Source organism: Bufo gargarizans, chromosome 5 (assembly GCF_014858855.1).
Source record: "Bufo gargarizans isolate SCDJY-AF-19 chromosome 5, ASM1485885v1, whole genome shotgun sequence".
Taxonomy (NCBI): domain Eukaryota; kingdom Metazoa; phylum Chordata; class Amphibia; order Anura; family Bufonidae; genus Bufo; species Bufo gargarizans.
In genome coordinates this window covers 336,041,360-336,069,217 of record NC_058084.1, presented here as the reverse complement: position 1 = coordinate 336,069,217, position 27,858 = coordinate 336,041,360, and the positions used below count along the sequence as shown (strand labels likewise).

Sequence of the window (27,858 nt, the reverse complement as noted above, 5' to 3'; positions counted from 1 at the left end):
ACGTTACTGTATCTAACAACCAGTGACTGTAGGGAATTGCGTAACTGGACTGTAGGGCAGCAAAACAGCAGATGTACGAGTCGTAAAAGCTATCAATTGGTATTGATGAATAGTATCTGCAGCGGCAACAGCCAGAGAGCCACAGGAAGAGGATGGAGAGCCACAAGCAGCGGGATGAGGAACACTTACTATCTGCAATCCATATGGAATACTGATATACTTCTGTGGGTTCCAGCTCATGGTGATGTGATGATTAAACTCTACTAATAAACAGTGACACATAGCAGGGATCCTACACTTCTTGAATCTGCTAAACTATGATGTCACCACTCATCTATGACATATAGTCTGGTGGCTGACAAAAGGGAGACCAGGCCACAGTCTATCACACTGAATCACGTAATCTGTAGTGTCACTTTGTAGATGATATACTCCAATGATGCACTGTGAATTTCTTATAGTCACTGTCATTAAAATGATCTAATCTGTACAATCCAATAATAAAATCTGTATTAATTTCGTATATGACAGCTCTGAACATAATCAGTTGTGTGTCTGCACTTAAAAAGGGTTTTTTCGAGACTTTACTACTGATGACCTATACTCTGGATTAGGTCTTCAGCATCTGATTCGGCGGGGGTCTGACTCCCATCAGCTGTTTGAGAAGACACCCGATGCTCACTAGTAGTTCCACGGCCTTCTCGCAGTTTAGCCTAGGTCATGTGACGTCATGTCCATTGCCTAGGCGCAGATCTGTCCCACTAAAGTGAATGGGGCCGAGTTGCGATACCAAGCACAGCTGCTATACAATGTGCGTTACTGTGCTTGGTGAGCAGAGAGAAGGCCGCTATGCTACTGCGAGCGCTGGTGCCTTCTCAAACAGCTGATGGGGTCGGACCCCCACCTATCAGACAATCCAGAGGATAGGTCATCAGTATCAAAGTCTTGGAAAACCCTTTTAACTACAACTTGGGCTACTTTCACACTCGCGTTTGGTGAGGAATCAGTCATGGATCTGCACAAACGCATCCGTTCAGATAATACAACCGCATGCATCCGTTCAGAACGGATCAGTTTGTATTATCTTTAACATAGCCAAAATGGATCAGTCTTGAACACCATTGAAAGTCAATCGGGGACGGATCCGTTTTCTATTGTGCCATATTGTGTCAGTAAAAACTGATCCGTCCCCATTGACTTACATTGTCAGGACGGATCCGTTTGGCTCAGTTTCGTCAGACGGACACCATAACGCTGCAAGCAGCGTTTTGGTGTCCGCCTCCAGTGCGGAATAGAGACGGAACGGAGCCAAACTGGTGTATTCTGAGCGGATCCTCATCCATTCAGAATGCATTAGGGTAGAACTGATCCGTTTTGGACCGCTTGTGAGAGCCCTGAACGGATCTCACAAACGGAAACCAAAACGCCAGTGTGAAAGTAACCTTAAAAGATTCTAAAAAACATGATTTTTTGTTGTGCAGAGGAGAGGACATTTTTAGGAGGATGTTTCTGACATACACCTTTCACAGTGCTATCGCGGCCATTGTCCGAGTGACAGAACGGTAAAAACAAGAACATAAACAATACAGGATTGAGTTGGTTAGTTCTTTAACATGATACGCCATTTTTCCCCCCGAGGTCTAGGCTCACACACTGGGGACTTTTCCATAACAGAACTCTGTTACGTCGCCTTCACGTACGTCCGGCTATGTGGCTCAGTTTCCCTCTGCTGTGGTGCAGAAAACTCCAGAGGGATCACTCACAGACATCCGGCTCATCACTTATGATGACAGATGTCAGATAGCACCAAATAGTAAGACACTGCACGCTGCATTTTCTGTCCAGTGCTGTCAGTCTATAGACGCCGGACATGTGCACTACACATATATCAATTGTGTCAGCAGATTTGTACCTATGACACGGGCTGACCTGTTGCATGTGCACCTGGTAGCTGAAGGCATCTGTGTTGGTCCCATGTTCATATGTGCCCGCATTGCTGAGAAAAATTACGCTTTAATACATGCAAATGAGACTCTAGGAGCAATGGGGGCGTTGCAATTACACTTAGAGGCTCTGCGTCTGACGCACCCTCTGCACTTTGATTGACAGGGCCAGCAGGCTTTCTGATGTTTTCACTGCCTAACCCTGTCGCTCAAAGTGCAGAGGATGCGACAGTTGCAGAGAGAGCAGAGCCTCTAGGTGTAATAGTAACACCCCCGTTGCTCCTAGAGTCTAATTTGCATATACTAAAACTTTTTTTCTCAGCAATGTGGGCACATAGGAACATGGGACCAACACAGATGCCTTCAGCTGCCAAGTGCACATGTAACAGGTCAGCCAGTTTCATAGGGACAAATCTGCTGACAGATGCCCATAAAAATCTACGGAATGTGTCAAAATCCAGATAACGCCTCAGGCTCTGATTTATCATGCCGTCACGCCAGAATTCTGGCAGTTCACACTTTCTTTCTGAATTTTGTTTGTTATATTAGTGCTGGGGTGTAACCATGTCCCTGGTATATACAGTACATCCAACAGAGGTAACAGTAACCGTGCAGGTGTTACTGCAAATTTGGGTAAGATTTCACCTCTCGCAATAGTACAGTATGTGGCAAACCCAGAAGAAATCACTGGCAGCATGGAGCATGCTCTTCAATGGAACGTGTCATCAGAAAATGCATATTGTTTAAATTACATTATATATATATAAATTTTTTTAAATCTTTTTATCTAAAAAAAGTATATAACAACTCTTTCATACTGGCCACTAGGCCTAAAATATGATAAGACTTCCTGTCTTTTGAGAGCAGCTACATTATTATTTCTTATTATTAATTCATATATATTCAATATTATTCATTCCATGACGCTGTACATATGATAAGGGGTACACATACATAATACAGACAATTGTAATAGGCATGAACAAGATGAGTTACAGACTGGTACAGAAGGAGAGAGGGCCCTGCCTGCTTGAGCTTACAGTCTATAACATGGACCACAGACGCAATAGACAGGAGCTGACCCTTAGGGGTTATGACTTATCTGGGAGAGTTTTCTACACAAGCTGGGTTACCACCTATTGTGAATGGTGGATACTGTGTTATCTATATAGAGGTGTTACTTATCATTGTAATTCTGCCTGTGATGATAAAGATATAGTAATAACTACTGAATAAGTCACCAGTACAGAACAGAAAATCACGACCTATGATTAGATCTAGTGGCCAGTGTGAAAATTGCTGGATTATATACGGTAATAAAAAAAATAGATATGAAAAAACTCACCACCAAACCAAATATTCTAAAAATAATAATAATAAAAAAAAAATACGGTATGTTTAACATAAAGCTTGATTTAAACAATAGGTCATTTTCTAATGACACATTCCCTTTAAAACTGCATGATTTCTCCCCCTGGTTTTGAATATAGACCCTGCAATTACATTGCCCTGTATGATTGCAGAATCCGCAACAAATACGTCATGTATGAATGTGATCTTATGTACCTCGCTGGGTACACCCCTCATCCTGTATTTCACACTATGCAGTGTTGGGCACTCTTGAGATCATTATAATAGGAACCATGCAGGAAGGCACAGCTTTCAGACTGGTGTGCAGAAGACTGGAGTGATGAAGTACGGTATGGAAGAATAATGTTTAAAGGGCACTGTCAGCAGAGTTGTCCCTATGTCTGACCTGTTACATGTGCACTTGACATCTGAAGGCATCTATGTTGGTCCCATGTTCCTATGTGCCCGCATTACTGAGAAAAATGAAGTTTTAATATAAGCAAATTAGCCTCTAGGAGCAACGGGGGCGTTGGCATTACACCTAGAGGCTCTGCTTTGTGAATATCTTAATAGAGCCAGGTTTTATGGCTAAAGTGGAAAGGGCACGGCAGTTGCAGAGAGAGCAGAGCCTCCAGAAGGAATGGCAAGGCCCCCTAGTTCCTAGAGGCTCATTTGCATATATTAAAACATAATTTTTCTCAGCAATGCGGGCACAGATGAACATGGGACCAACACAGATGCCTTCAGCTGCCAAGTGCACATGTATCAGGTCAGCCAGTGTCCTAGGTACAAATCTGCTGACAGATGCCCTTTAAAGCAAGTCCTGTCTAGGAATTCTTCCAGAACTGGAGGAACACATAACTTTCCCAGTATTTTCTTAATCGTGTCTCTCTAAAACATGGACACTCCCTTCTGCTCACACAATAATAATGTCCTCGCAGTCTTTACAGCCACCAAGCCGGTATAACCACTGATCTCCAGAGCCTGCTGTAAAGAAAAGATGGAAGAAAAATAAGGCAACAAGGTGTGTTCATTTCCGTCACTACATTAATGTGCCCACTAAACAACCGTCCCTAATACAAAAGCACAAGGCGGTATCGCCACACTCGCTGAGGACAGTCTCTTTGTGGCCTGGACCAACACTCCAACTAGGGCCTCATAGCGAGGAGTTATATGGAACATGTCCCTCACTTTCACTGTCCATATCATGTGTTAGGTCCACCCACAAAATGGCTGCCTCCATTGTGAAAAGGCATACTAACACATGTTCTTTGGTAATAAGAAACAGCTTACAGTGCCCTTCTGTACAGATATGTATATTCAGTTTATTTTTTAGGATTATTTTTAGGATTAAAATATAAGCCACTGTCATCCTTTAAGAAAAGACATGTACCTGTCTCGTATCTACATACTATCCTGTAGTCGTGCTTTTCTGTGCAGCAAACCACCCGCCTACAAGGCAGACATACTAAATAAGAGGCTTTGTTAAGAACGGTTAGAAGAATATTCAGTCCTAGGCCAAGGAGGGGAATTAAAACTGTACATCTGTACAAAAATAGCTTTCTCTTTAACCGGTCCGTAGGAGTCTGTACATAGGGGTATGTAGTAAGTGCAAAGGTAGCATTTTAGTTAATCCAGGATTTCCTGTTCTCTTGCTTTCTGGAAAAAGCGGATGCGGCTTCGTTCCCAGAGGGATATTGTGCCGTGTCTTTTGTCCTGGGTGATGGGAATCCTTTCAATGTAGCACTCCTCCGCTTGTCTGGGTTGCATGCCTGCGCCAGCAAAGTGCTGCCGTTGTCTCTCTTGCTTGAGCCAAGTGCTTTAGTAAGCCGGTTGGGTCGGACGAACACGCCGTATCTGGGTTTGCAGCGGAAGTATTCTTTGCCTTTCACCGTGCCATCGTGTTTGCCTTAGAGAGAAATCAATTTGAGGAAGACATTTAGTAAGCCTCTACCTTACACAGTGAGGGATCTTTCATCAGGAGGGTACAGTCACTATCGCCTTCATCCTATAGGACCACATTGTGCTATTAAAGGGGTTGTCTCGCAAAACATTCTACAGTTCTCAAACCAGAACCTGGATCGGAATACTTTTGAAATTGCATGTACCGTATTTTCCGCTTTATAAGACACACTTTCCCCCCCCCCAAAAGTTGTGGGAAAGTGGCAGTGCGTCTTAAAAAAGGAATACTAGTGAGCGCTTTCAATATGGAAGCGCTCACTAGTATGCAGGCGTTGCGGGGAGTGAAGCACTGCTAGCACTGGCTGTACTCGCCTCTCCCTGGTCTTCTCTGGGCCCACAGTGCATGGTCCTGACTGCATACAGTGTCAGGGGGTTGTGCACAGTCAGGTCACAGTGCAGAGCGGGACCAAAGAAGATCAGGGGTGAAGATCTAATATGGGGGTCTGATATAGGGTTCTGACATTGGGGTCTGATATAGGGGGGTGGTCTCACTTGATATAGCAGTCTGATGTGTGGGTCTGATCTGAGGAAGATGGAGGGTCTAGTTTGGGTGTCTGATGAATATTAGAGGTCTGTTCTGTGGTTGACGCACATGCTCAGTTCCATCCTTCAACTGCCTCCTGAGCTGTGATAGGGAAGAAACTGCAGCAATCAGGACAAATAAACCTGAGCTGCAGCAGAAATTACACACCCACTGAGCTGCCAGCTTGATATGAAAGGGTTGTCCCATGAAAAATATTCTACAGTTTTAAAACCAGCACCTAGATCTGAAAACTTTTGTCATTGCATGTTATTGAAAATTTTGTATAGCTACTTTACTCAATAAAAGGTGTCTGTATAGAGTCACTTAAATTCTTATTTCTTTGACCTGCTCACTGAGATGGCCGCACATGCTCAGTTTCATCTTTCAACTGCCTCCTGAGCTGTGATAGGGAGAGCATGGACACGCCCCCTGAGCTGCAGCAGAAAAGACACTCCTCTTCAGCTTTTCTAGCAGAGCAATGAATGGGGAAATCTGGATCTATGTGAGGTAGAGGGCAGGTTCTAGCTTTGTTAGAGATTTTCACTTTAATCAATCATGGGATAAACCCTTTAAGGAATCTTTGAGCAGTGCCTGAAGTAACTCCTTTCATTGTATGTCATTTTTACCTCCAAATATCTTTGCTGATTTTACTTAAAGGGGTTGTCCAGGTTCAGAGCTGAACCTGGACATCCCTCCATTTTCACCCCGGCAGCTCCCCTGACATGAGCATCGGAGCAGTTCATGCTCCGATGCTCTCCTTTGCCCTGCGCTAAATCGCGCAGGGCAAAGGCATTTTTCTGAGAGCCGGTGACGTACCGGGGCTCTCTATGGGGCTGACAGGAACCCCGGTGACGTCACCGGCACTGATGGGCGGGATTTGGCTCTGCCCTAGCCAGTAAAACGGCTAGGGCAGAGCTAAAGCCCGCCCCTCAGAGCCGGTGACGTCACCGAACACACTGCTGGGCGGAAGTTACCGCCCGGCAGTGTGTTATTGTAAACACAAGAGCCTGTGCCCTGCGCGATCTAGCGCAGGGCACGGGAGCGCATCGGAGCATGAGATGCTCCGATGCCAGGCTCAGGAGGGCTGCCGGGGTGAAAATAAGGGTATGTCCGGGTTCAGCTCTGAACCCGGACAACCCCTTTAAGGAGCTGTCCATCTGGTAAATGATTATTTTTTTAAAGAGTCAGAATGGGTTAAAAGAAATCTTAGACTTCTCTGAAGTGAAGTGCAGACTAGATTTATATGGTCAACAAAAAATTGATCTCCATTTTGGCAGACCGTCATGATTAATTCTTAAAATATGGACAGCTTGGCTGGAATACTCCCTTCCTGCTTTCCCTAACATATCTCTGCTATTTAAGACTCTACCTACACCTGCTGGTGAATGCCTACCCTGAATCTGCCACCAAGCAAGATATCCCTTTCCCCTCCCCACCCACTGCTGGTCCGGCAGCCCTTCAATAGTGGTAATGACAGAATACTGTCTATCTCTTGGCCCTTTCAATATAAGAAATGTGAATGCTCAGCCAATCACTGAGCAGTGGAGATTTGGCGAGATCAGCGAGTTGCTTTTTTTTTTTTTTTAAGTCATTCCGACCCTTTCTTAAAAAAATTACTGGCTAGACAACCCATTTAAAGGGGTTGTCCAGGATCAAAACATTTTTTTAAACATGCAATATCACCTTGTCTAGAAATTTCAATGTCCCCCTGTTGGTTTTCAATATTTTCAGCACTTCTCCAGTGCTGCTATGTTCCCCCGCCGAATGTTTACATTTCTGAAACTGGGTTATGTAATTTGTGGCCGCACTGCCTTGTGGGTCCCATCGCCGCTGCCAGGCTATATGTCCCAGCAGTCTCCACTCCTCCATGTATCCCTCCCCCTCATTGCTATTCCGCCTCCTGCCACTCATATGTAATGTAGATGGGAGGTGTGGACTATGCTAAATTGTATAGTTCTCTGCCTCCTTCTTTAGAGGATAACGCTCCAGAATGCCCGGTGACGTCACCGTCCCAGAGACTAGCGCTGCCAGTTACCGCCTACTAACCTCCCTCCCTGCGCTCTGCAGAACGCCCTTGTGTGCCTGTGACGTCACCGGGCTCCTTGTGAAGCGGAAGAAGAGGCTTCACTCTCCACAAAGGAGCCTGGTACGTCACTCACATTCAGAAAATCCTCACTCACAATTTGGATCTGATCAATCAGGGGATCACAATAGAAAAATAAAGATAACACACAGATATATATATGCACTTAAGGGAACTTTGGTGCTATTAAACAAATGTCACCAATCCAGGACAACCCCTTTAATATATCTTGATGGTGGTCGGAGATCTGTTTTTCTGATGCAAAGCTCCAAATGCACTTCAAAAACGAGATAACATGCTGGCTACAAGTAGTCTCCACTAGAGGGCGCACAAGAACTTACTTATTATTGAGTATAAGGGAATATTCATGTGTAACATTTTTTATGCAATTTTATTACACACAGCAAAAAAATTGGAGCTGACCATCGCAATGTATGAAGGTTTTGTAGCAATATGGAGTTAGCTACCAAGATCCCTGTAGTGGCAACTGCAGGTAGACAATATGGTATATTTTAAATTTCTGTCAATGCAGGGCATTTGGATCTCTGTATAAGAAAAACATAGATTCACTTGCTATTAAGGTATATTACAAAATTAATTAGCCCAGAATTCTGACCCTATTTAAATAAAATGGTACCTGATTCACTTTAACGCTAAACTAACCTTTTAACAGACTTTGCATTAATCAATAGTACAGTGCGTGTACATGTGGAACTATTTCTGGCCATTATATCCCTTGTATCTGGCATCTTTTTTAGCAGTTTTCCATCTGTACCTAGTTTGCAGTTCTCCCAGAGATGGAGGATAGAGATTAGCCACCATCTACTGCAGACAGAAAGTAGAGGAGAATCTGGTTCACTTACGCACAAGCAGTCACAGGATCATGGAAGTCATTACACAGAAGTACTGACCTGTATAGTTGTGAATAAAGCACTTGGGCTGAGATATACCGCATTTTTTTTGCCCTATAAGATGCACTTCTCCCCCCCAAAAAGTGTGTTTGGGGGGGAAATGGCAGTGCGTCTTATGGGGCGAATGGTGCAGTTTACACTGATACACCGCCAACCGCATGCTGCACAGCGCGGTCAGCGGGTGTATTAGTGGGGAGGGAGGAGGGCCTGATACGGACGTTAGTAAGTGAAGATTATTATAGTTAAACAATGCCTACAGTTATAGATAGGATTACTACAGTGAGCGGGGCCCGATGCAATAGAATACAGTGACTGCACTGGGCCCCGCTGCCATTACAAAACACAGATGCCGGCCCCCACCCCCTGTATTTGGGGGTCATTCACACTACACAGGAACACTGTTATGGGGGGGAATCTGTGGATGACACATAGCATAAGATGCTATATGTGTCATCCACAGATGCCCCCATAACAGTGCCATCCACAGATGCCCCCATAACAGTGCCATCCACAGATGCCCCCATAACAGTGCCATCCACAGATGCCCCCATAACAGTGCCATCCACAGATGCCCCCATAACAGTGCCATCCACAGATGCCCCCATAACAGTGTCAGCCACAGATGCCCCCATAACAGTGCCATCCACAGATGCCCCCATAACAGTGCCATCCACAGATGCCCCCATAACAGTGCCATCCACAGATGCCCCCATAACAGTGTCAGCCACAGATCCCCCCATAACAGTGTCATCCACAGACCACCATTAGTTAAAAACCCACCAAAAGCACACCTTTTGGTTCAAATTTTTTTTTTCTTATTTTCCTCCTCAAAAACCTAGTTGCGTCTTATGGGCCGGAGCATCTTATAGGGCGAAAAATACGGTAATCTTTCTTTTCAGCTGCAGCAGTTTCCCTGGTGTCTCTCCTGGGGTCCCCTCCCCCTATAGACTTGCATTGACGATTGGTAAAAGTAGGCTTAGTCTTTACTCCGCATAATAACTGAAACTTACATTTCTTCAGAGTTATGGAGCTCTAAATGGTTCCAAATTTAAGGAAATTTTATCATTACATTTACTTGTTTAGAGAACAGAATGTTGAACATTTTTCTAATATACAACTGTTTAAAATTTTGCTTGCAGACCTTTATTATATCCATATAGTAGCCTTTCCCTATTTTAGACATGTAGAATACATCTATAGGAGGGCTGATAGGACTAAACATGGTTTCAGTCACGTGAGCTGTCATGTGACCCTCACAAGTATCATGTGACCTGGCTTTCAGTTAAAAGCCCAGGTATGTAACAGGTGAATAGTAGTGTACTGGGGAGCAGAACATATACAGTATTACTACCTGCAGCAGCATCTCATCATGTCTGTCAGTGTCTATGTAGAAACAGATCTGTCTGTGTTTTTTTTACAGCCTCCTGATATAAAAAAGTATGTATGCAGAAGTTTAAATACATGTATATTTGAAAATTGTATTTACTGTATAAATTTCGTATTATATAAACAAATAAATAAAAAATAAATAAAAACTGGAATACCCCTCTAACTTGAGTTGTAACATTCCAGACAGCAAATAAAGCCTGTCCTGGCCATTACAAAATGTCAAATGACGAAGGAACTTGGAACTTTGTATAGGAAACCCTCCGACTGCCAAATGCGGTGGTTAACAGCTGGGAGTATTTCCAATACAAACTCCTCACTGTTCTCATGACAGCGCTGCTCTGTTGTCACACAGGCTTCAGCTGTGTCCTATGTATAACGTAGAGCATTTGCAAAGTGTTTTTAGGACCATGCTTTAAATTTCTTCTTCTCAATCCTTGAGGGCCTGGAGCCTCAGAGGTCAGTGCGTCATTGTTCTTTCTAAAGTGAAGACTCTCAGCCAATTTATCTTCTCAAAATGTAAGAGAACTATAGTATATACAAGTTGTTCCTTACCTAACTGAACATGAAGCTCGACACCAACCCATAAACCACGGGAAAAATCCACGGTGCCAATGTATCGCACTGTTCCAAACTTGTTGTCGCCAATACATACTTGGTCACCCAGGGACAGAAGGCATAGTGGGGTATGGGGTGAAGTGTCTTCACAATCATCCGAAAGATCTAGCTGATTCTTTTCAGGCAAATGGCTTTCAGAAGAGCAGCGCTGAGAACTGTAACATAAGGTGGTTTCTCTGTGTTTTTGTTCTGAGGGTTCCTGGTCAGATGCATTTATTGAGTCACAATCTCGAACATTTACTCCTTTACTTTCTACTTTAGAAGAATACATGTGTGGATCTTCATGATGTTCAAAGTCTTTTCCATCTTCTACTCCCATGAATTCTGTAAAGGAATGGTCTTCCAAAATATCACAAGTATGTTCCACCGCAACCTCACAGGGTAAAAAGCTGACAAAGTTTCCTCTGTCACAGTCCATAGAAGAAGAAGATACACTTCTACACAATACAGCAGCATCATTTTCAGTAGTGCAAAGTGGCACTTTATAAAAGGCACTTTCGTCTGTGAAGGTTGACTGGCTGGTTGGATTTTTGTGACAGCTGTCGTCATTAGTCTCTTTATGTGCATAAGAGTTGCAATTTTGTACAGACTGCTGTCCAGTAAGTTCTTGGTGCTCTTGGCTTTCCAAGTCTCTTGCTTGGATAGTTACCTGATCCATACTTTCACTACAAGCAACCATAATGTCAGAGAGCGTAATATTAGAAGCACTATGTGAAACATAACCACTGGTAACACTGCTGTTGGTAGGACTCCGAGAAATGTCTTTATCCACAGAGTGAGAACAAACAAAATCAGCTTTGGAATTTATCCAGTCCCTGTTATCCAAACTAGCATTGTAAATACTGAAGTCTGCAAACTCCTCTGGCACATAAGGCTTGAAATCGGGAAAAACAGAGGAGCACATTTCTTTTTTGATTGATCGATCCAATTCAAGGTCTTCTTCTTCTGAATCCTAGAAGAATAATGGACACAGTCAATAAAAAAAAGTTGTATTAAAGCATATGGATACCTTTGGGGCATTTTTTTTATGATTTGATTTTTACTTATTTTGAGCTAAAAATATATTTTTTCAATTGCTCTTTATTAAAATGTACAGCCATTTTTGAGAAACAGGGGTTAAAAAAACAGTCTGTTTACAGAGTATTAATTCTTTGTCCTGTCATCTGAAGGCTTATGTGAAGTCTTATCTATGATCTCATAAACATTCATTAAAGCTAAGCGCTTATCAAACTGATAAGTATATGGCTTAAGGGGGTCATTTATTATACTGAAATACACCTCTATTAGTTAGCTGCGCTGCTATCTGCGACTTCTCCCCGCTCACACCAGGTCTAACATTATGGGTGTGGCAGGGAAGGGGACGGGCCGACCACTTCTTTCAGGTGTAGAAAATAAAAGAGAAAAAATAGCCGAGCTCACCTCCACCATTTCTAGAAGCACGGATACTGCCAGGAGCAAGCAGACGTCCATAGGAAAAAGAAAAATGTAAATCCAGCTTCCGTAATAAAAATAAAATAGTCTTTATTATTCCATCAGTATAAAATACATGCAGTCACCAAGTCTACGTGTTTCAGGTGTCGCACAGACCCTTACTCATGACAAGGGTCTGTGCGAGACCTGAAGGGCGTAGACTTGGCGACTGCATGGATTTTATACTGATGGAATAATAAAGGCTATTTTATTTTTATTACGGAAGCTGAATTTAGATTTTTGTTTTTCAGGTGTAGAAAAAGGTCTAAATGTAAGACAGCTAGGAAGCTTATATTTAGATCAGCGCTGGATGCGCCAAAGTTATGGAGAGGCCGGCGCCTCGTCATAACTGCAGTGGATCCTCTGCCAGCTACGGCTATTTATTTAGACCAACATCTAAAACGCCGGTCTTAATAAATGTGCCCCTACATTTTTATGAGATCAGTGATAAGGCTTCACATGATCCGTTGCTGACAGGACTGAGAAGTGATACTCTAGAAACAGACTGATGTTTTAACCCCTGTATCTAAAAAATGGCTGAACATTTTTTATGAAGACCAATTGAAAAAATAAATATGATTTTTAGCCCAAAATGAGTAAAATGCAATCATAAACAAATTGCCCCAAAGGTGGGGATAGCCTTTAAGTTGTACTACTCACACAACAGGAATCATTGCGATGCCACAGAGGTCACCTCTTCATCAGCTGATTATTGCTATACCATTTATATATCTTTTATAGTTATACAGTATGTTTTGCACCATCTCTTACCCGTACCAGTTTTCCTAAACTCCACATGATATACATACACAAATATATATGCATAGTACTATAGTGCTTCTATCAAAGAACAGGGCTGCTAAACTGAGTTCACCTCCTGGAAGCCTTGTGTACGGTATCTGGCACTTCTCAGACCTAAAGATAAGAGAGCAGTAAGTGAACTTAGCAGCTGGTCAGTAAACTTGGGCTTTAATAGCTGATGAGTTAATAGTAACTACTTAACAATCCATGCTTAGTTCTTATACTTGGTTAAATAGCTCCTAAGGCAAGTTCACCATGCATTCTATTTCCTTTCATAATATATAATGCTCAATAGCTGGGCAGGTGGCCTACGAATCGCAAAAAGTCAATAGGTGCTCTATATCTACACATTAGTCTATTTTCACACTTGCGGCAGTGTGATCTGGCGGGCAGTTCAGTCGTCGGAATTGCCCTCCGGATCCGCCGATCTGGATGTGACTGAAAGCATTTGAAAGACACATCCAGATGCGGATCCGTCTCACAAATGCATTGCGAGAATGGATCTGTATCTCAGTTTGTCATGCGGACAGATGGATCCGTCTTGTACACATTTTTACCGGTCTGAGGATCCGGCATTATTACATTATTATTTTGAATGCCGGATCCGGCACTAATACATTGCTATTGGGAAAAATGCCAGATCCGGCATGTCTTCGTTTTTTTTGCCGGAGATAAGACCGTAGCATGCTACGGTTTTATCTTTTGCCTGATCAGTCAAAATGACGGAACTGAAGACATCCTGATGCATCCTGAACGGATTACTCTCCATTCAGAATGCATGGGGATATGCCTGATCAGTTCTTTTCCGGTATAGAGCCCCTGTGACTGAACTCTATGCTGGAAAAGAAAAGCGCTAATGTGAAAGTTCCCTTACAGATAGGAAGATGGAGAAAATTTAAAATTATCGGGAATAGGGATATTAAAGGGGTTTCCCGGGATTTTAATATTGATGACCTATCCTCAGGATAGGTCATCATTATCAGATCGGAGAGGGTCCGATGCCAAGCATCCCTGCCAATCAGCTGTTCAAACAGAATGCCACACTCCATGAGAGCGCTGCCTTCTCTTCACTGCTTACCTGCTCGCCGCAGACATCATATTGGCAAGCAGGTGTAATTACAAGAGGTCCCACTTACTTTAATGAGACGACTCGTTCCTATACACTTGAATAGGAAGGAGCTGTCCCATTGAAGTAAATAGGACGGCTTGTAATTATACCTGCTCTCCGCTGCAGTGTTGACGGCAAGCAGGTAAACAATGAAGGGAAGGCAGCGCTTGCATAGAGCGCAGCCTTCTCTTCAAACAGCCGATCCCGGAAAACCCCTTTAAGGTCCCCATATAAATATGTCTAAAGGTGAAATTTAAAGGGGTTATCCAGCCGTTAATACTGATGACCTATCCTGTGGCTTGGCCATGCGGTCAGTCACACTGTCTCGTCCCACTCTAACAAATGCTAACATTTAAGACAAGAGGAATTTACCATAGTATTGTCCATCAATATCAGATTGGCGGGGGTCTGACTTTCGGCACCCCCGCCAACCAGCTGTTTGACGAGGAGGCGGTGTTCCTGGTCTTCAGACTCGTCTCCTGTGCAGTGGCGCCGTAGTATAATCACAAGCACTTACTCCAATCACTTGAATGGAGCTAGTACTTGTCATTACACTGCACTTCCGATACAAAGTGCAGTGTGATGAAGAGGAAGTGGCGCTTACAAACAGCTGATCCGCAATAGTAACGGCTGGACAACCCCTTTAACAGAGAACAATTACTTTTAGCTGACCGATGATCATGATCTTCTGAGAAGTCAGCAGCGACTGAAATTCTCGACTGATAAATCAGAAAAAAGTTCCTTCATTCAAAGAAAGATCTATCTTTGAAAGAACATTCCATCGCCTGGCTTCAGTAAAAATGGATGGGCAGTTTGAACAAATCTAGCAGCCACTATAGACTAGAATGTGTATGGCTGTGTCTGCAAAAGATAATTCACAGAATGATTGTTGAACAATCAACCAACTTGTATCTAATGTTCATGGCCACGTTAAAGGGGTTTTCTCATCTCAGACAATGGGGGCATATCGCAGAGCCTGGAAAGCATGCGCAGCCGCCCTCCATTCATTTCTATTGGGCCGCCGAAAATTGCCATCTGCCCCATAGAAATTAATGGGAGCATGGGCCGCGCATGCGTGGCACGCTCTCATTCACTTCCATGGGAGAGGCGGGGATTAGCACTTGGTGGGGGACGGACCCCGGGAAATCTGGGGTCCTCCAGCCACAGCGCTCCCCGCTCCGTTCTCGATATAGATGCGGGTCTCAGCGGTGGGACCCACACCTATCAGACAATAGGGGCATATCCTAGCGATATGCCCCCATTGTCTAAGATGGGAATACCCCTTTAAGTGTGAGACCAGATAGTGAGTGCAACCATTGGCTGTTACAGGTGGCTGTGGCTTGGCCATGCGGTCAGTCACACTGTCTCATCCCACTCTTAGAAATGCTAACACTTAAGACAAGAGGAACTTACTATAGTATTGTCCGTCAATTATAAAATTGGTCTAGGGAGCATTTTTACACAAAAAGGGACTGCGTTGAAACGGTCAATTCAGACAAGGAACCTTATATAATGATAGTAATGTGATGGATGTGTTAGAACAGCATGGAATGAAAATGCTACATATAATCAGGTGTTTCCCCGAAAATAAGCCCTACTCCTATAATAAGCCCTAGCGCTATTTTGCAGGGTTTTTGAAGTAGGCTTAAAATATAAGCCCTACTCCAAAAATAAGCCCTAGATACAGCTGTATTTTATATAAAGGGAAGGTGGGGGAAATGTGCGGGCTGCAGCAGCTCAGGAGCGCTCACTAATGGCTCCTGAGCTGCCATGAAACTGTGGGTGGGTAAGCGGGCGGGCAGCGCAGGCTTCAGTGATTTAGCCTTCAGCGAACCCGCCAGCCCGCGCATACATCGCAGCCCTAAGCAGCACCTGACGGACGGACGGTCTGGCGGCTTCACAAAATGCTAAATTATGCCGGCAGCCCACGCTTCCCTTTACTTTCACTTTGGGCGGGCTGGCGGCTTCTCTGTATGCCCTGTACGCCCTGTACCGCAGCCAGCCCGCACGTTCTTACTTACATGAAGGTGGCAGCAGGAGGATCTCCTTCTCCTCTCTGCTGCCTGGAGGAGCTCCCTACATCTCTCCTGTGCCGTATCTGCTCTCCCTGGTACCGTAGATTGCTGCCTAGGTCCCTTGGGTAAGGACAGCTCAGGGGCAATATACGGTACCAGAATAAAAAATATGTGGCCAATATGACTATAACCCCCTCATCCATAGGAATGCACCCGTGTACTGCAGTATATGGGTGCATTACTATGGATGAGGGGGGTTATAGTCACACTTAATATAAAAACTGTCCAGGGACTGTTCTGTAATTGGCATGTGTCTATATAAAATATGTTCATGGAGCCAAAATAAGCCCTACCCCAATAATAAGCCCTAACCCTTTTTTTAGAGAAAAATAATAATATATGACCCCGTCTTATTTTCGGAGAAACACGGGTAGTAACATAAATCACAGGCCTCCAGCCTGCAGATCTGTTAATTGGAGTAGAGGCATTCGATGACAATAAACTAGACATACAGCTGGTGCCAATACACATATGAAGCAAATCGGACACCAAAACGAGGAGCAAACAATACAAATACAACACGTTAATGCACTCCAAGAGCCAAATAATAACTTACAATGGAATCTTCATGATTATTGGTGTGTACTGGCATGCAGGTGGTATTAGGTCCAGAAGGCACATCAGTGCCAGTGTTATTTGTCAGTGGAGGAGATATGCTCTGCAAAGGTTAACACACACAGCACATCACATACACCAAAAAACATCATGTAAAGCAAACAATGGTGGTGAGTACCACATGCAATGGTAAAGGAATACACAAAAACATGCAAACGTAACAGTGAACATTGTTTATAACACATGCAATGTCCATGGCACATAACAGTGACTGCAACAAGACCACGTATCATGCCGTTTTATGGAGGAATAGATAGCGGGTAAAAAACAGTAACAACATATAAATGTAAACACTTAAAGGGTTTTTTCTGGGATTTTCATATTAATGGGAAGGTCATCAGTATGAGAGTGGTGGGGGTCTAACTCCTGGCATCCCTGCCAATCAGCTGTATAAAGAGGCCGCAACCTCCGGAAGCGCTTAGGCCTTTACCTAGGCCATGTGATGTTGCGCTCATCCGTCACATTGGTCCCATTCAAGTGAATGGGGCTGATCCGCGATACCAAGCACAGCCACTATCAAATGGACAGCGCTGTGCCTGGTAAGCTGCAGAGGCCAATGGGCTCACCTGGAGTTGGACTCCCACCAATCTCATATTGATGACCTATCCTGAAGATAGGCCATTAATATGAAAATCTCAGAAAACCCCTGTAATATAATAATCAATGTTTTATTTGTGAACAGAAGTATTCCCAACAATGTTTCCTGTCACATTATAGAAGGAGTACAGCATTCTAGCTCCGCTTCAATCCACAGCTCGTGTATATCACAGAGGACTCACAAATAACACTTTGTGGTGATCTGAACGGCTAATTGCTGGGTCAGATCCAAATAGGGAGGTGCAGTATTTAAAGATGCCAGTTTCAGGGTATGGCCATACGTGGCAAATTTTCAGCAGCGGGAAGTGGAAATCTGTAGCATAAAGCCAGTTTTTACTGTGGATTCCTCATGCAGCATGTGGATAAGATTTGTGTGAGGCCTCATGCACACAACCGCTCAGTTTTTTGCGGTCCGCAAACAGTGGATCTGCAAAAAACAGAAGCCGCCCGTGTGCCTTCCGCAATTTGCGGAACGGGTGGCCCATTGTAGAAATGCCTATTTTTGTCCGCAAAATGGACAAGAATAGGACATGTTATATTTTTTATTTGCGGGGCCACGGAATGGAGCAACGGATGCGGACAGCACACGGAGTGCTGTCTGCATCTTTTGCGGCCCCAATGAAGTGAATGGGTCCGCACCCGACCCGCAAAAACTGGTCGTGTGCATGAGGCCTGAGTCTTATCTATATTGCTGCAATTGTAATAAACTGTGATTTTCTGCACACGATTCCGATGTGGAAAACCGTCAGTGAGTGAAAATTACACTGTGGGAAAGTCATTGTGAAAGTTGTGCCAAAAAAGTTATGCCCCAAATTAACTATGTGTTAACTTTGTGCCAAATTTGTTAAACCTGCAATATTTTGATAAATATGTTATAATTTGCCCCATTTTCACAAACTCTGAAATCTATGCACTGATTTTCCCGTAAAATCTTCCTCCCTGTGTGAACTGAATGGATTGATTAATATTGATTAAAAAATGAATGACGAGGTCGTGGACAACAACTTTTCAGAAGCAAAGCAAATCCAAACAGCTGATATCAGTAGAACACTGCAGAGCGGCACAAATGTTTTATCTTCTTCATGATGATACGGAGACCGGAGGATTACCGGTATGTTACCTGGCTTACACCAACTATCAACACATTTAGCTGAGGCCTTATGAATATATACAGACATAGAACACATAGTTGTGCTTTTCATACAATCAGTAGCCTTCACACGTGTACAGTAGTTTAAATAGTAAAGAGTACAGTACAATAAAACCAAAACTATAGGGTATATTAGATGGGCAGATTTTCTGCCCGATAATCGCTAATGAACGTTCGTAGTAATACTCGTTAGCGATCATCTGGCAGTCTAATACTGCATGATTTGCTGGTGGCAGATCGTACTCTGTAATCACTATCTGCCGCCAGCACGCCGCTGTCCTGCATGGGGAAGAGCGATGGCATAGCGATCGCTTCCCCCCCATGCTGCGGAGGACATAGCTGCATGTAATAGCATTTTCCAGGGACCATCGGTGAAGGAGCTGCAGCACTTAAGCTGGCCATAGATTTGAGATAACGATCAGACACACTGCAAAATAATTATTTGCAGACTAGGGGCATGCACCACCCATCATCAAATGATGATGGGTGGTACTGGATATTAAGAGATTAACGAGGACCTGTAACCTTTCCTGACATGTTGTTTTGTATCTCCCACGTAATACTGTTGGGTCACCTATTCTTATGTCTCTGTGTTGTACCAGTCATTTATTATTCCTTCTGGATGTTATGAATTAATTGCTAGACATTTGCAATGATGATCCAGCTGGGTGTTCCCAGTTGGGGGGGGGGGGGCCTGCACAATCTGACACTATCCAAACAGTGCTGCCAGCATTTGACTGTGCAGGGACACCCCCCTACTGGTAACACCCAGCTGGTCCTTCATTGTAACCTGCTAGCTATTCATTTATAACTTCTAGAAGGAATAATATACAACTGCTACAACACAGAGTCGTGAGGATTGCAATTAGTCGCTAAAAACAGCCATGGCGGGAGAGGTTACCAAAACATAGAAATAGCTACATTTAAAGGAGTTGCTCTTCCCAAGGGGGCTTTCGGCCAAAGCCCGCCCCCCCCCCCCCCCAGTGGCCGCACTTTGGAGGGAATCATACTTATCTGCTCTCTGTCGTTGGGTTCTGGCTACTTCGCACCCGCATTGCCACTATCACTCTGCGGTCTCCCTGTATCAAAATCCAGTTTTACACGGGTCACGTGGCCGCTGCAGCCAATGACTGTGACACATGGGGGATACAAAACCATTGTGGCCAGTTATTGGCTGCAGAGGCCATGTGACATATGTCAAATTGGATAGGTGTGGTAGCGGCAGGGGCGTGAAGGAGCCAGAACCCAGCGACAGGGACCAGTGAATTATGCTTCCCTCCACAGGTCCGACCACGTGGGAATGGGATTGCCTGAAAAAGTGGCTGCCGAAACAAAAAGATAAAAAATGACAAACTTCTGATTTACTAGTATATGGCCAAATTGATGTTATTGATATTGAATGTTTCCTAAAATTCTAATATGACAGGAGGGCCTTACTATAAAACCAAACTGAAATAATGCCTCATCGGTATTAGGTTATTGTCTTAACAACTATTTCTGGAATCCTACTAATACAAGCAGGTCTTTCCCTACTGTAGATTAGGGAAGCTATTAATAATTGAACTTCCCTGACCATTGAGTAGACGCGGGCTGGGCTATAAATGGAGGATAAGTGCTTTCTCCGGCAGTCCCGTTCTTTTCTCTAATGTTTCCAAATAAATCTATTAATCTATCTAATTTTATGCAACTGACTTGACTGCAGCAGAGAAATCCTAAGCATGCTGCTCCATTATTCCCAATGCTGTCCCGATTTCTCTAAACGGCACACCCTTTATCCCTACGTGCCTACTTGTGGCTTATGCAGTTCAGTTCAGCAGCAGGTTAGTGTAACACCACTTATACAAGCACAAAAAGAAGAAGTCTGGCCTGCATATACCTCTTGGCTAAGCAATGGCTGGGTTTCAACAGGAACCTTTCTTTTATGCTCTTCTCTCACAGGCATTAACGGCTTGAAAAATTTGGGTGGGTGAGGAGAGAATGTTTTGAATGGACTTGATATTAAGGCCTGCGGGCTTTCGGGTGCTGCACCTAAAAAGGAAGACGAATATTTTCACAATGTTCTTGTCTTTTTAAAGTATAACAGTATATCTTTGGTATGTATACCCATCGATCTTACTGTCATATGCAGCAGCGTATATTAACATTATACTTACTAACAAGTAATATTACCTCCTCCACTTTCTCTTTTTCTGGGCGACTCGTTGAGCGGACTTCCATAGATTGATACATCTTTGTAACTAGAGGAGTATTCGGAGACCTCCAGCTGGTTTTCTGTCCATCCCTGGTAAATACATACTAAAATCAAAACCTCACATACAGTATAGATGGCTACGACAATACAAATGTAAGGTTGTGTCAGAATGCGTCAGTAAATTTAAAGACACAATTGGCGAGTTTGATAAAAACTCGGGCATTCCCTGTAGCGAGACTTACCCCTTTTCTCCCCTGCTGCTTTCAGCGATGCACTCTGGTCCATTCCACCGCTGTCTTCATCTTCCTGGCTGCAGCAGCGATGTTCTGTGGTCACCATGCAGCCAATCACTGGCCTCAGCAGTACATGGGCCGTCAATGCTGAGGTCAGCGATTGGCTGCAGTGGTGACCTGTGTGCATGGAAAGTCACTGCTACAGCCCAAAAAACAAACAAACATCAGCAAGCAGCGAGGAGGACTGCAGCTCAGCGCTGGAAGCGGCAGGAGACTAAAGGGGTAAGTATCTCCTTTTTTGTATTATTATTTTAGCCCATTTACAGGGGATGCCCACATTTTTATTAAAAGGGAATCTGTCACTACTATCTTGGACTATTCTCTACAGTATTACATACAGTTACTCTACTTTAACATTTAGTCCTAACTCTTTAATTGCAACGTACTGACAATGTTTGTATATGACAGTATATACATTAGGTGCATAAGATGCATAAAAAATTGAATATCCATTAAAAGACTTAAGAGATCCGGTAATGGCGGCTAACTGCACATTTGCACTCAGACAAAAATAATACCCATTTCCCAGAATACCTAATAAATCAGTGTAAATACAACTGCACATAATGTATGTGCGATAAAACTTCCCTTTTATTTATTCAACTAAAAAACGTCAAAGCTATAAAAGCTCAACAATACAGCCGCTATGTAATACATGAAGTAGACACTGCCTGCTGGTCCCTACTAGAAACGAGCACAGAAGCTACTGCCGCTATTACAAACGTACACTCGGAGCCACTTGACGTGCTTCGTTATTAATCTGGCGTCCTCTGGGGTACAGCAGTAATGGTGAGGAGGGGACACAGGACCCTATTCTCTTGACTGGTGGGGGTCTCAGCGGGGAGACTCCCACCGTTTACACACTTATCCTCTATCCTGTCCATAGAGGATAAGTTTACATTTTTGGACAACCCTTTTTAAGGGTTGACTACATTTTTTACCCAAAAGAAAACAGTTTCCTTTTATGAAAATGTATTCACTCAATCCATCTGAAATAAAAATTACCTTGTCATCTTCATCACAGCCAGACAGATCCAAACGACTAGATGACACCTACAAAACAGATATATTACAAACCTTAAAACTATTGACATTGTTTTAGACGCAGCTCTTAATAAAACCTATAGCTGGCGGTGGAGGCGCCACCCTCTACATAACTTCCGCGTATCCAGCGCCAGTCTAAACGTAAGCCAGCTTCCTACCAGAACGTCCCCTTATTCGCCCACACCTGGCGTGAGATGGGAAAAGTCGCAGATTGTGGCACAAATAATCTTTGCGCCGCAATCTGCGCCAGAAATACGCCTAGTAGTTTCTATAGTAGTGTACTTATTGATTTTAAAAGTTTCCATCCACCAGCAAAAGTATGCCAGCAAAGTGCTAGTCACACAACATTAATAAAGGGAATCTGTCACCAGGAAATTCAGTGATAGACCAGGCCCAATGCCTTGTAGGGCTGGCTTAACTGAATGGAACTTTCACTTAGCAATCCGTTGCTCCATTCTGGACAAATGGTACCTTTTTATCTATATGTAGGTGAGCAGTTAAGTGCACTGAGGGCGGACCCAAGCCACTGTGTGCACCCTTGATTCTCCTACTTCCCTCTCCCCTCTTCTTCTTGATTGACAGAGCCAGGGCACAGTCATCTTGTCTGGCCCTGTCAATCAGGAATGAGAGGCAAGGGTGCACAGACTGGCTTGGGCCCACTTAACTGCTCATCTGCATATCTATTAAAAATACTTTTTCTCCATAATGAAGCAATGGATTACATTCAGCCGAGCCCTACAAGGCACTGTGCCTGGTTTACAGTGAATTTCCTGGTGATAGATTGTCTTTAAGGTGATTTACAATATCCAGCGATGTACTGTTAAACGGTATGTCTACCATTCAAGGGTTGTCCAGGTTCAGATTTGAACCCGGACATACCCCCATTTTCACCCAGTTAGCTCCCCTAATATTAGCACTGGAGCATTTCATGCTCCGATGCTCTCCCTTGCCCTGCACTGAATCGCGCAGGGCAAGGGCTGTTTGTTTATGTTTTTAACACGACTAGGGGGAGGCTTCCTCCAAGAAGTGTTTCCAGTGACATCACCGGCTCTGATGAGCGGGCTTTAGCTAAAGCCCGCCCATTAGTGCCTGTGACATCACCAGGCTCACTGCTGGGTGGAAGCCTCCCCCTAACAGTCGCTATGGAGAGCCATATACATCACCAGATCTCCTAAAAAGCTTTTGACCTGCGCTATTCAGCATGAAATTCTCTGATGCTCATATCAGGGAGGGTGTCTGGGTATGTCCGGAACAACCCTGAACACGGACAAGCCCTTTAAGCATGAGTTAATATATAGCCTATGAGGGAAATGTACATATTCCGTTCCTTCTGGAATCCTCTAGATCCTTATGCAGACCCTATGTAATTTTTTCACAAGACTCCTGAGTCCCACAAATATTTGTCAACCGCAACGCATTGAGGAGGGGGATGCAGCTGCAGTTACTTCTTCTAAGTGTTTAATTAAATATGAGATGGAGAAGGGAGAAGGGGCGGCAGAAGGGGGACATCTCCTTGGTTCTGAGTGTTGTGTACAGCAGCACCCTGACACCAGTATGAGAAGGATGAAAAGAAACAAGCTAAGGATTTGCAGTAGGAATGCAGACGGGTGGAAGGAATTTTTATTTTTCTTGGATACACTTTGCATTAACTATTTATTATATATGCTCCATTATGAACAGCTTAAATAAGGGAAGCCTCTTCTCTCTGAATACAATTAGATTGTTATAGAAATATTAATTTATAATATCTAAAAACACTAATGTCACTAATACTTATATGCATCCATCGTCATAACTCTGCCTCTGCACATTATATCGGTTATAAGAAACAGCAAAGAATAGACACTACATAACTATGCTATATATCTGCTACAAATCTGAAAAGATAAAGATGACTGACATCTCTTGCCATGCGTTTGTCACATAGTTACAATTTAGTATATTACTTATTTTCTGGTGATATTCATAGTAACAGAAGCAGTGTCACAGTGTTTTCAAGTGCACCAAAGAAAGATACTTACATTATGCATATTGGGGGTGCTCAGGCTTCTCCGGATGTGCTTAGTCTTGTTAGAAATTGCTTCCTTCACTGTAACTGCCTGGAAGCAAAGACATAGGTTGTAAATTAACCACTGATATATTAAGCAGTTTCCAATATGATCAGGCTGGATGTTGTTCAGACCCATAGGGCTTTATTTTACCTACATATGTTTTCAATTTCATACAGAGGTTGTCTTCTGTATAAATCCATCAGAAAAATATTTGTGGCATTCTGCACTGCATACAGGGGTATTCTCTACCAGAGGCATTGCTGTGATTCAGTCATATAGAGCTACAGGAGATTCTGTGTGCCGCCATACAGCTCGTCATGTGTATAAAGCCTAAGGCTGACCACTTACAGTTAATTAATTTTGTTGGATCCTGTGCCATATCCAGTATATCAATGACTGCACTAGAATACTGGTCAAGTCTATAAATTAAATCTGCCTAAACAAAATAAACATAGAAAACAAAACTGTGAAGATCAACTTAACAAAATTTGTATATATTTAACGTGATCTATTCTTAACCCACATCAACAATCTTGGAATAAGTGGAGAGGACTTCAAGCTTGGTCTATGCTTGCACGCTAAATCATGGGCAAAAGGGGAGGAGGGGGGCTTGATATAAGAAACAACCAATTTAATTGAAGGGGGTTGACTGAGATTTTGATATTTACACCCTCAGGATAAGTCATCAATATCAGATCGAGTGGGGGTCTGACTCCTGGCACCCTCGCCAATTAGGTGTTTTATAAGGCTGCGGTGCTCCAGGCCAGTGCTGCAGACTCTTCCTAGGCCAGTGATGCAAAGCTTAGTACCATTCAAGTGAATGGGGCTGAGCTCTAATACCAAGCACAGCCACTATCCAATGAATGGTGCTGTACTTGGTAAACTGCGAGGAGGTGACACCACTCACTGGAGAGCCTAAGCCTCCTCTAATAGCTAATCGGCGTGGTTGCTTGGATTTGGACCTCCCCTGTTCTGAGGATAGGTCAGCAATATCAGAATCTCCTAAACAACCTTTAATTTTGTCTATTACTGGGAAAGTCTGGACAAGGGTCCTAAAACTGCAAATAATCTGCAGAAATTTGATTTAAAAAAACCAAAATATGGTCTACTTGCCTGCCTTAATCTCTCCAAACTTAGAATATTCTCCACCTGCAGGACACCACGTGTATATTTTTCAATGTACGTTTCTCCATCAGATGTTGCTTCGTACTCACTCCTTGCTGCCATCAAAGCTAGCGTTTCTCTGTCTTCAGCCTCTTCTGTTGCCTGACAATCAGAAGAATAGTCATGTATTTCTGAAGTTGTGCTCTCTTAAACATAACTTATTTCTATGAAATCTTTTTACAGGTATTCTAGACTTAAACCACAGACATAATAAACAGGAAATCACCTTTGGGATGTTGGATACAATTTCATAGCTTACTCCGCTGGTATACAGAATATTCTTTATGGACATCCTTCGTTTTAAGCTTTGCGTAAAGCTCTGCAAGAAAAAAATGGTTCCTGATTTTAAAATAGTTAAAGCTTTGTAGTTCACCAGAAATGCTGTAACTACACGGCTTCACAAAACGGATCTATTCACCCATAGAGCTGTGTCCCTGCTCAGTTGTAGGGACACATAGGTATGTGAAATAAACATACGTCTGAAGGGTGGGCCTTGGTCGGATCATTGACTACAAAGCAACTAGTTATCTGGTTTGTGGATCATATTTCTCAGTTAATATTAGCATTTAAAACATGGCACTTACCTGCTTATTATACACATTGACAGCAATTCTTTTCCGGAGAACCAGCTCCATAGCAGCAGGATGACTTAGCTGTACTGTGACCTTCACAATGAGATAGATGCGCTCATTCTGGGGAGTTATCCTGTTCAAGTGCACTGAGTCATGGATTGCAGAGTCCCAAGAAGCAGTGGCGGAGACCTAGAAATTACCGTAAACCAGACTCAATTAGTAAATGATATCAAAAGGCTATTTCAGTGCCATCGTTTTAAATTAAAATTCAAGTTGAATGAGTCTGTGATCCGTCCGCACAGCAAAGAAATAGAACAATTTTTTTGCGGTGTGGAGGCACGTAGAGAAACCCCATGGAAGCGCTCTGTAGTGCTTCTGGGCCTCTGTTCCGCAGCGCACCTTCTGGATTGCAGACCCATTCAAGTGGATGGGTCCGCATCCGTGATACAGGGAGTAGTGTTAAGCGAACTTGTGTTTTAAGTTCGGCGTCTAAAGTTCGGGTTATCGAAGTATCCCGTTATGGATTCCGTTACCATTGACCATAACGGAATTTAGAATCCATAACGGGATACTTCGATAACCTGAACTCGAACTTTAGACGCCGAACTTAAAACACAAGTTCGCTCAACACTAACCGGGAGCACATGGCCGGTGCCCACATATTGTGAACCCGCTGTTTGCGGGCCGCAATACGGGTCACAGCCGAAAATGGCCGTGTGAATGAGGCCTTAACCTTACCGATTCTCTGTAGCTGTTAAACCGCTGCCCCAGTCCCTGCACCTCTCGGGCTCAACACACTGGAAAGAACTTGGTCTGCCTACTCAGCCAATCACTTGCTGCAGTGGTTACCCGCCTAAACAGGTGATTGGCTGAGCAGGCAGTCCAAGCCATTTTCATTGAGCTGAAAAGAGGAAGTGGAGAGGAGCGGCTGAAAAGCAGTGGTGAGGAATCAGTTAGGTGACCATTCACTATTCGTTATTTTTGTCCTTACTGACCCCATTTTTTAAATTAAAAGTTATTGCAGCGGAAAACCTTTTTAAGAACAGTAATATCAGCACTAAACAGGAGAATCCTCGGCAGTGCTTCACTGACCTCCACGGGTAAGGTCTGGTAGCGCTTTAATGCAATGAGACAGTACTCTGTTCTAAAACTTAAAGGTATTTCCATGTCATCACTTCTACCAAGCATGATATAGACACCGTATCCCAGTCTTTTTTTCTAGTAAGGCCGGAGCTGCACCAATACTTTTTATACCATTTTAAATTGATTTCTAACTACTAAGTGACAGCTGTAGTCCAAAGCAGCATACTGACTTATATACAATCTTGTACACTGCAGCTGCAGCTTTTTCAGCATCTAGGATTCTGCTTGGGTCAGACTTTTAGCCACAAATACACATTTTTATGAATTCCTTACAAATTTTGATGCAAAACTGCTTCAAAAGGCATCCAAAACTGCAAAGCTCTGGGTGTCCACTTTCAGAAAATGTATGGGTTTGGGACCATAATACAATAGTTTTTTTAATTTTATAATGCAGGTTTTATTTGTGTTTGTCAAAGGTGCAAAACTAGTCCGGGCAGTGAAAGCGTTAAACTAGGAATATGCATGAGGCCATTAACACAAAAGTAATTTTTGGGGTCTGTGTCCCACATGCACATTGGATTTGATTAGATAAAAGTAGGAAAACATTTTCCTTAGCGCACACATACATCTCATCATCTAAAAACTGCCCAATGTTATCTGTAGGTTACCTCTTCATCGCTGTGCTTGATGATTGGCAGGTAGTAAAACTGACTCCCATGCTCCTTTGGTAATATGGAATTAACACCCGCTGCATGTGAGCCCACAAGTTGTTCATTGGCACTCAGGTCATCAGCTTAAAAAAGACAAATGGTACACAAAGAAAATACATAGTAACAAACTCCACTAAAAGTAAAAGAAAACAATCACA

The 27,858-nt window shown here is 43.3% G+C and overlaps 1 protein-coding gene across 5 annotated transcripts in view; it reads right to left on the bottom strand.

Annotated features, from left to right (window-relative positions):
• Positions 1 to 3,747: 3,747 nt before the first annotated feature.
• KIF13A (kinesin family member 13A) overlaps positions 3,748 to 27,858 on the bottom strand; it is a 178,856-nt gene continuing 154,745 nt past the window's right edge. For 2 of the 5 annotated variants that reach the window (XM_044295645.1, XM_044295647.1), the window contains 11 exons: positions 27,659 to 27,783; positions 25,920 to 26,096; positions 25,562 to 25,654; positions 25,285 to 25,437; positions 24,142 to 24,219; positions 22,082 to 22,129; positions 20,762 to 20,873; positions 20,469 to 20,620; positions 16,787 to 16,888; positions 10,714 to 11,728; positions 3,748 to 5,202 (listed from right to left, as the gene is read on the bottom strand). In XM_044295645.1, the coding sequence (XP_044151580.1) occupies positions 4,919 to 5,202; positions 10,714 to 11,728; positions 16,787 to 16,888; positions 20,469 to 20,620; positions 20,762 to 20,873; positions 22,082 to 22,129; positions 24,142 to 24,219; positions 25,285 to 25,437; positions 25,562 to 25,654; positions 25,920 to 26,096; positions 27,659 to 27,783 (2,339 nt within the window). In that variant the 3' untranslated portion in view covers positions 3,748 to 4,918. Of the gene's footprint in view, positions 5,203 to 10,713; positions 11,729 to 13,120; positions 13,162 to 16,786; positions 16,889 to 20,468; positions 20,621 to 20,761; positions 20,874 to 22,081; positions 22,130 to 24,141; positions 24,220 to 25,284; positions 25,438 to 25,561; positions 25,655 to 25,919; positions 26,097 to 27,658; positions 27,784 to 27,858 lie in introns of those variants that run through there. The other 3 variants (XM_044295648.1, XM_044295650.1, XM_044295649.1) reach the window with 2 other exon arrangements.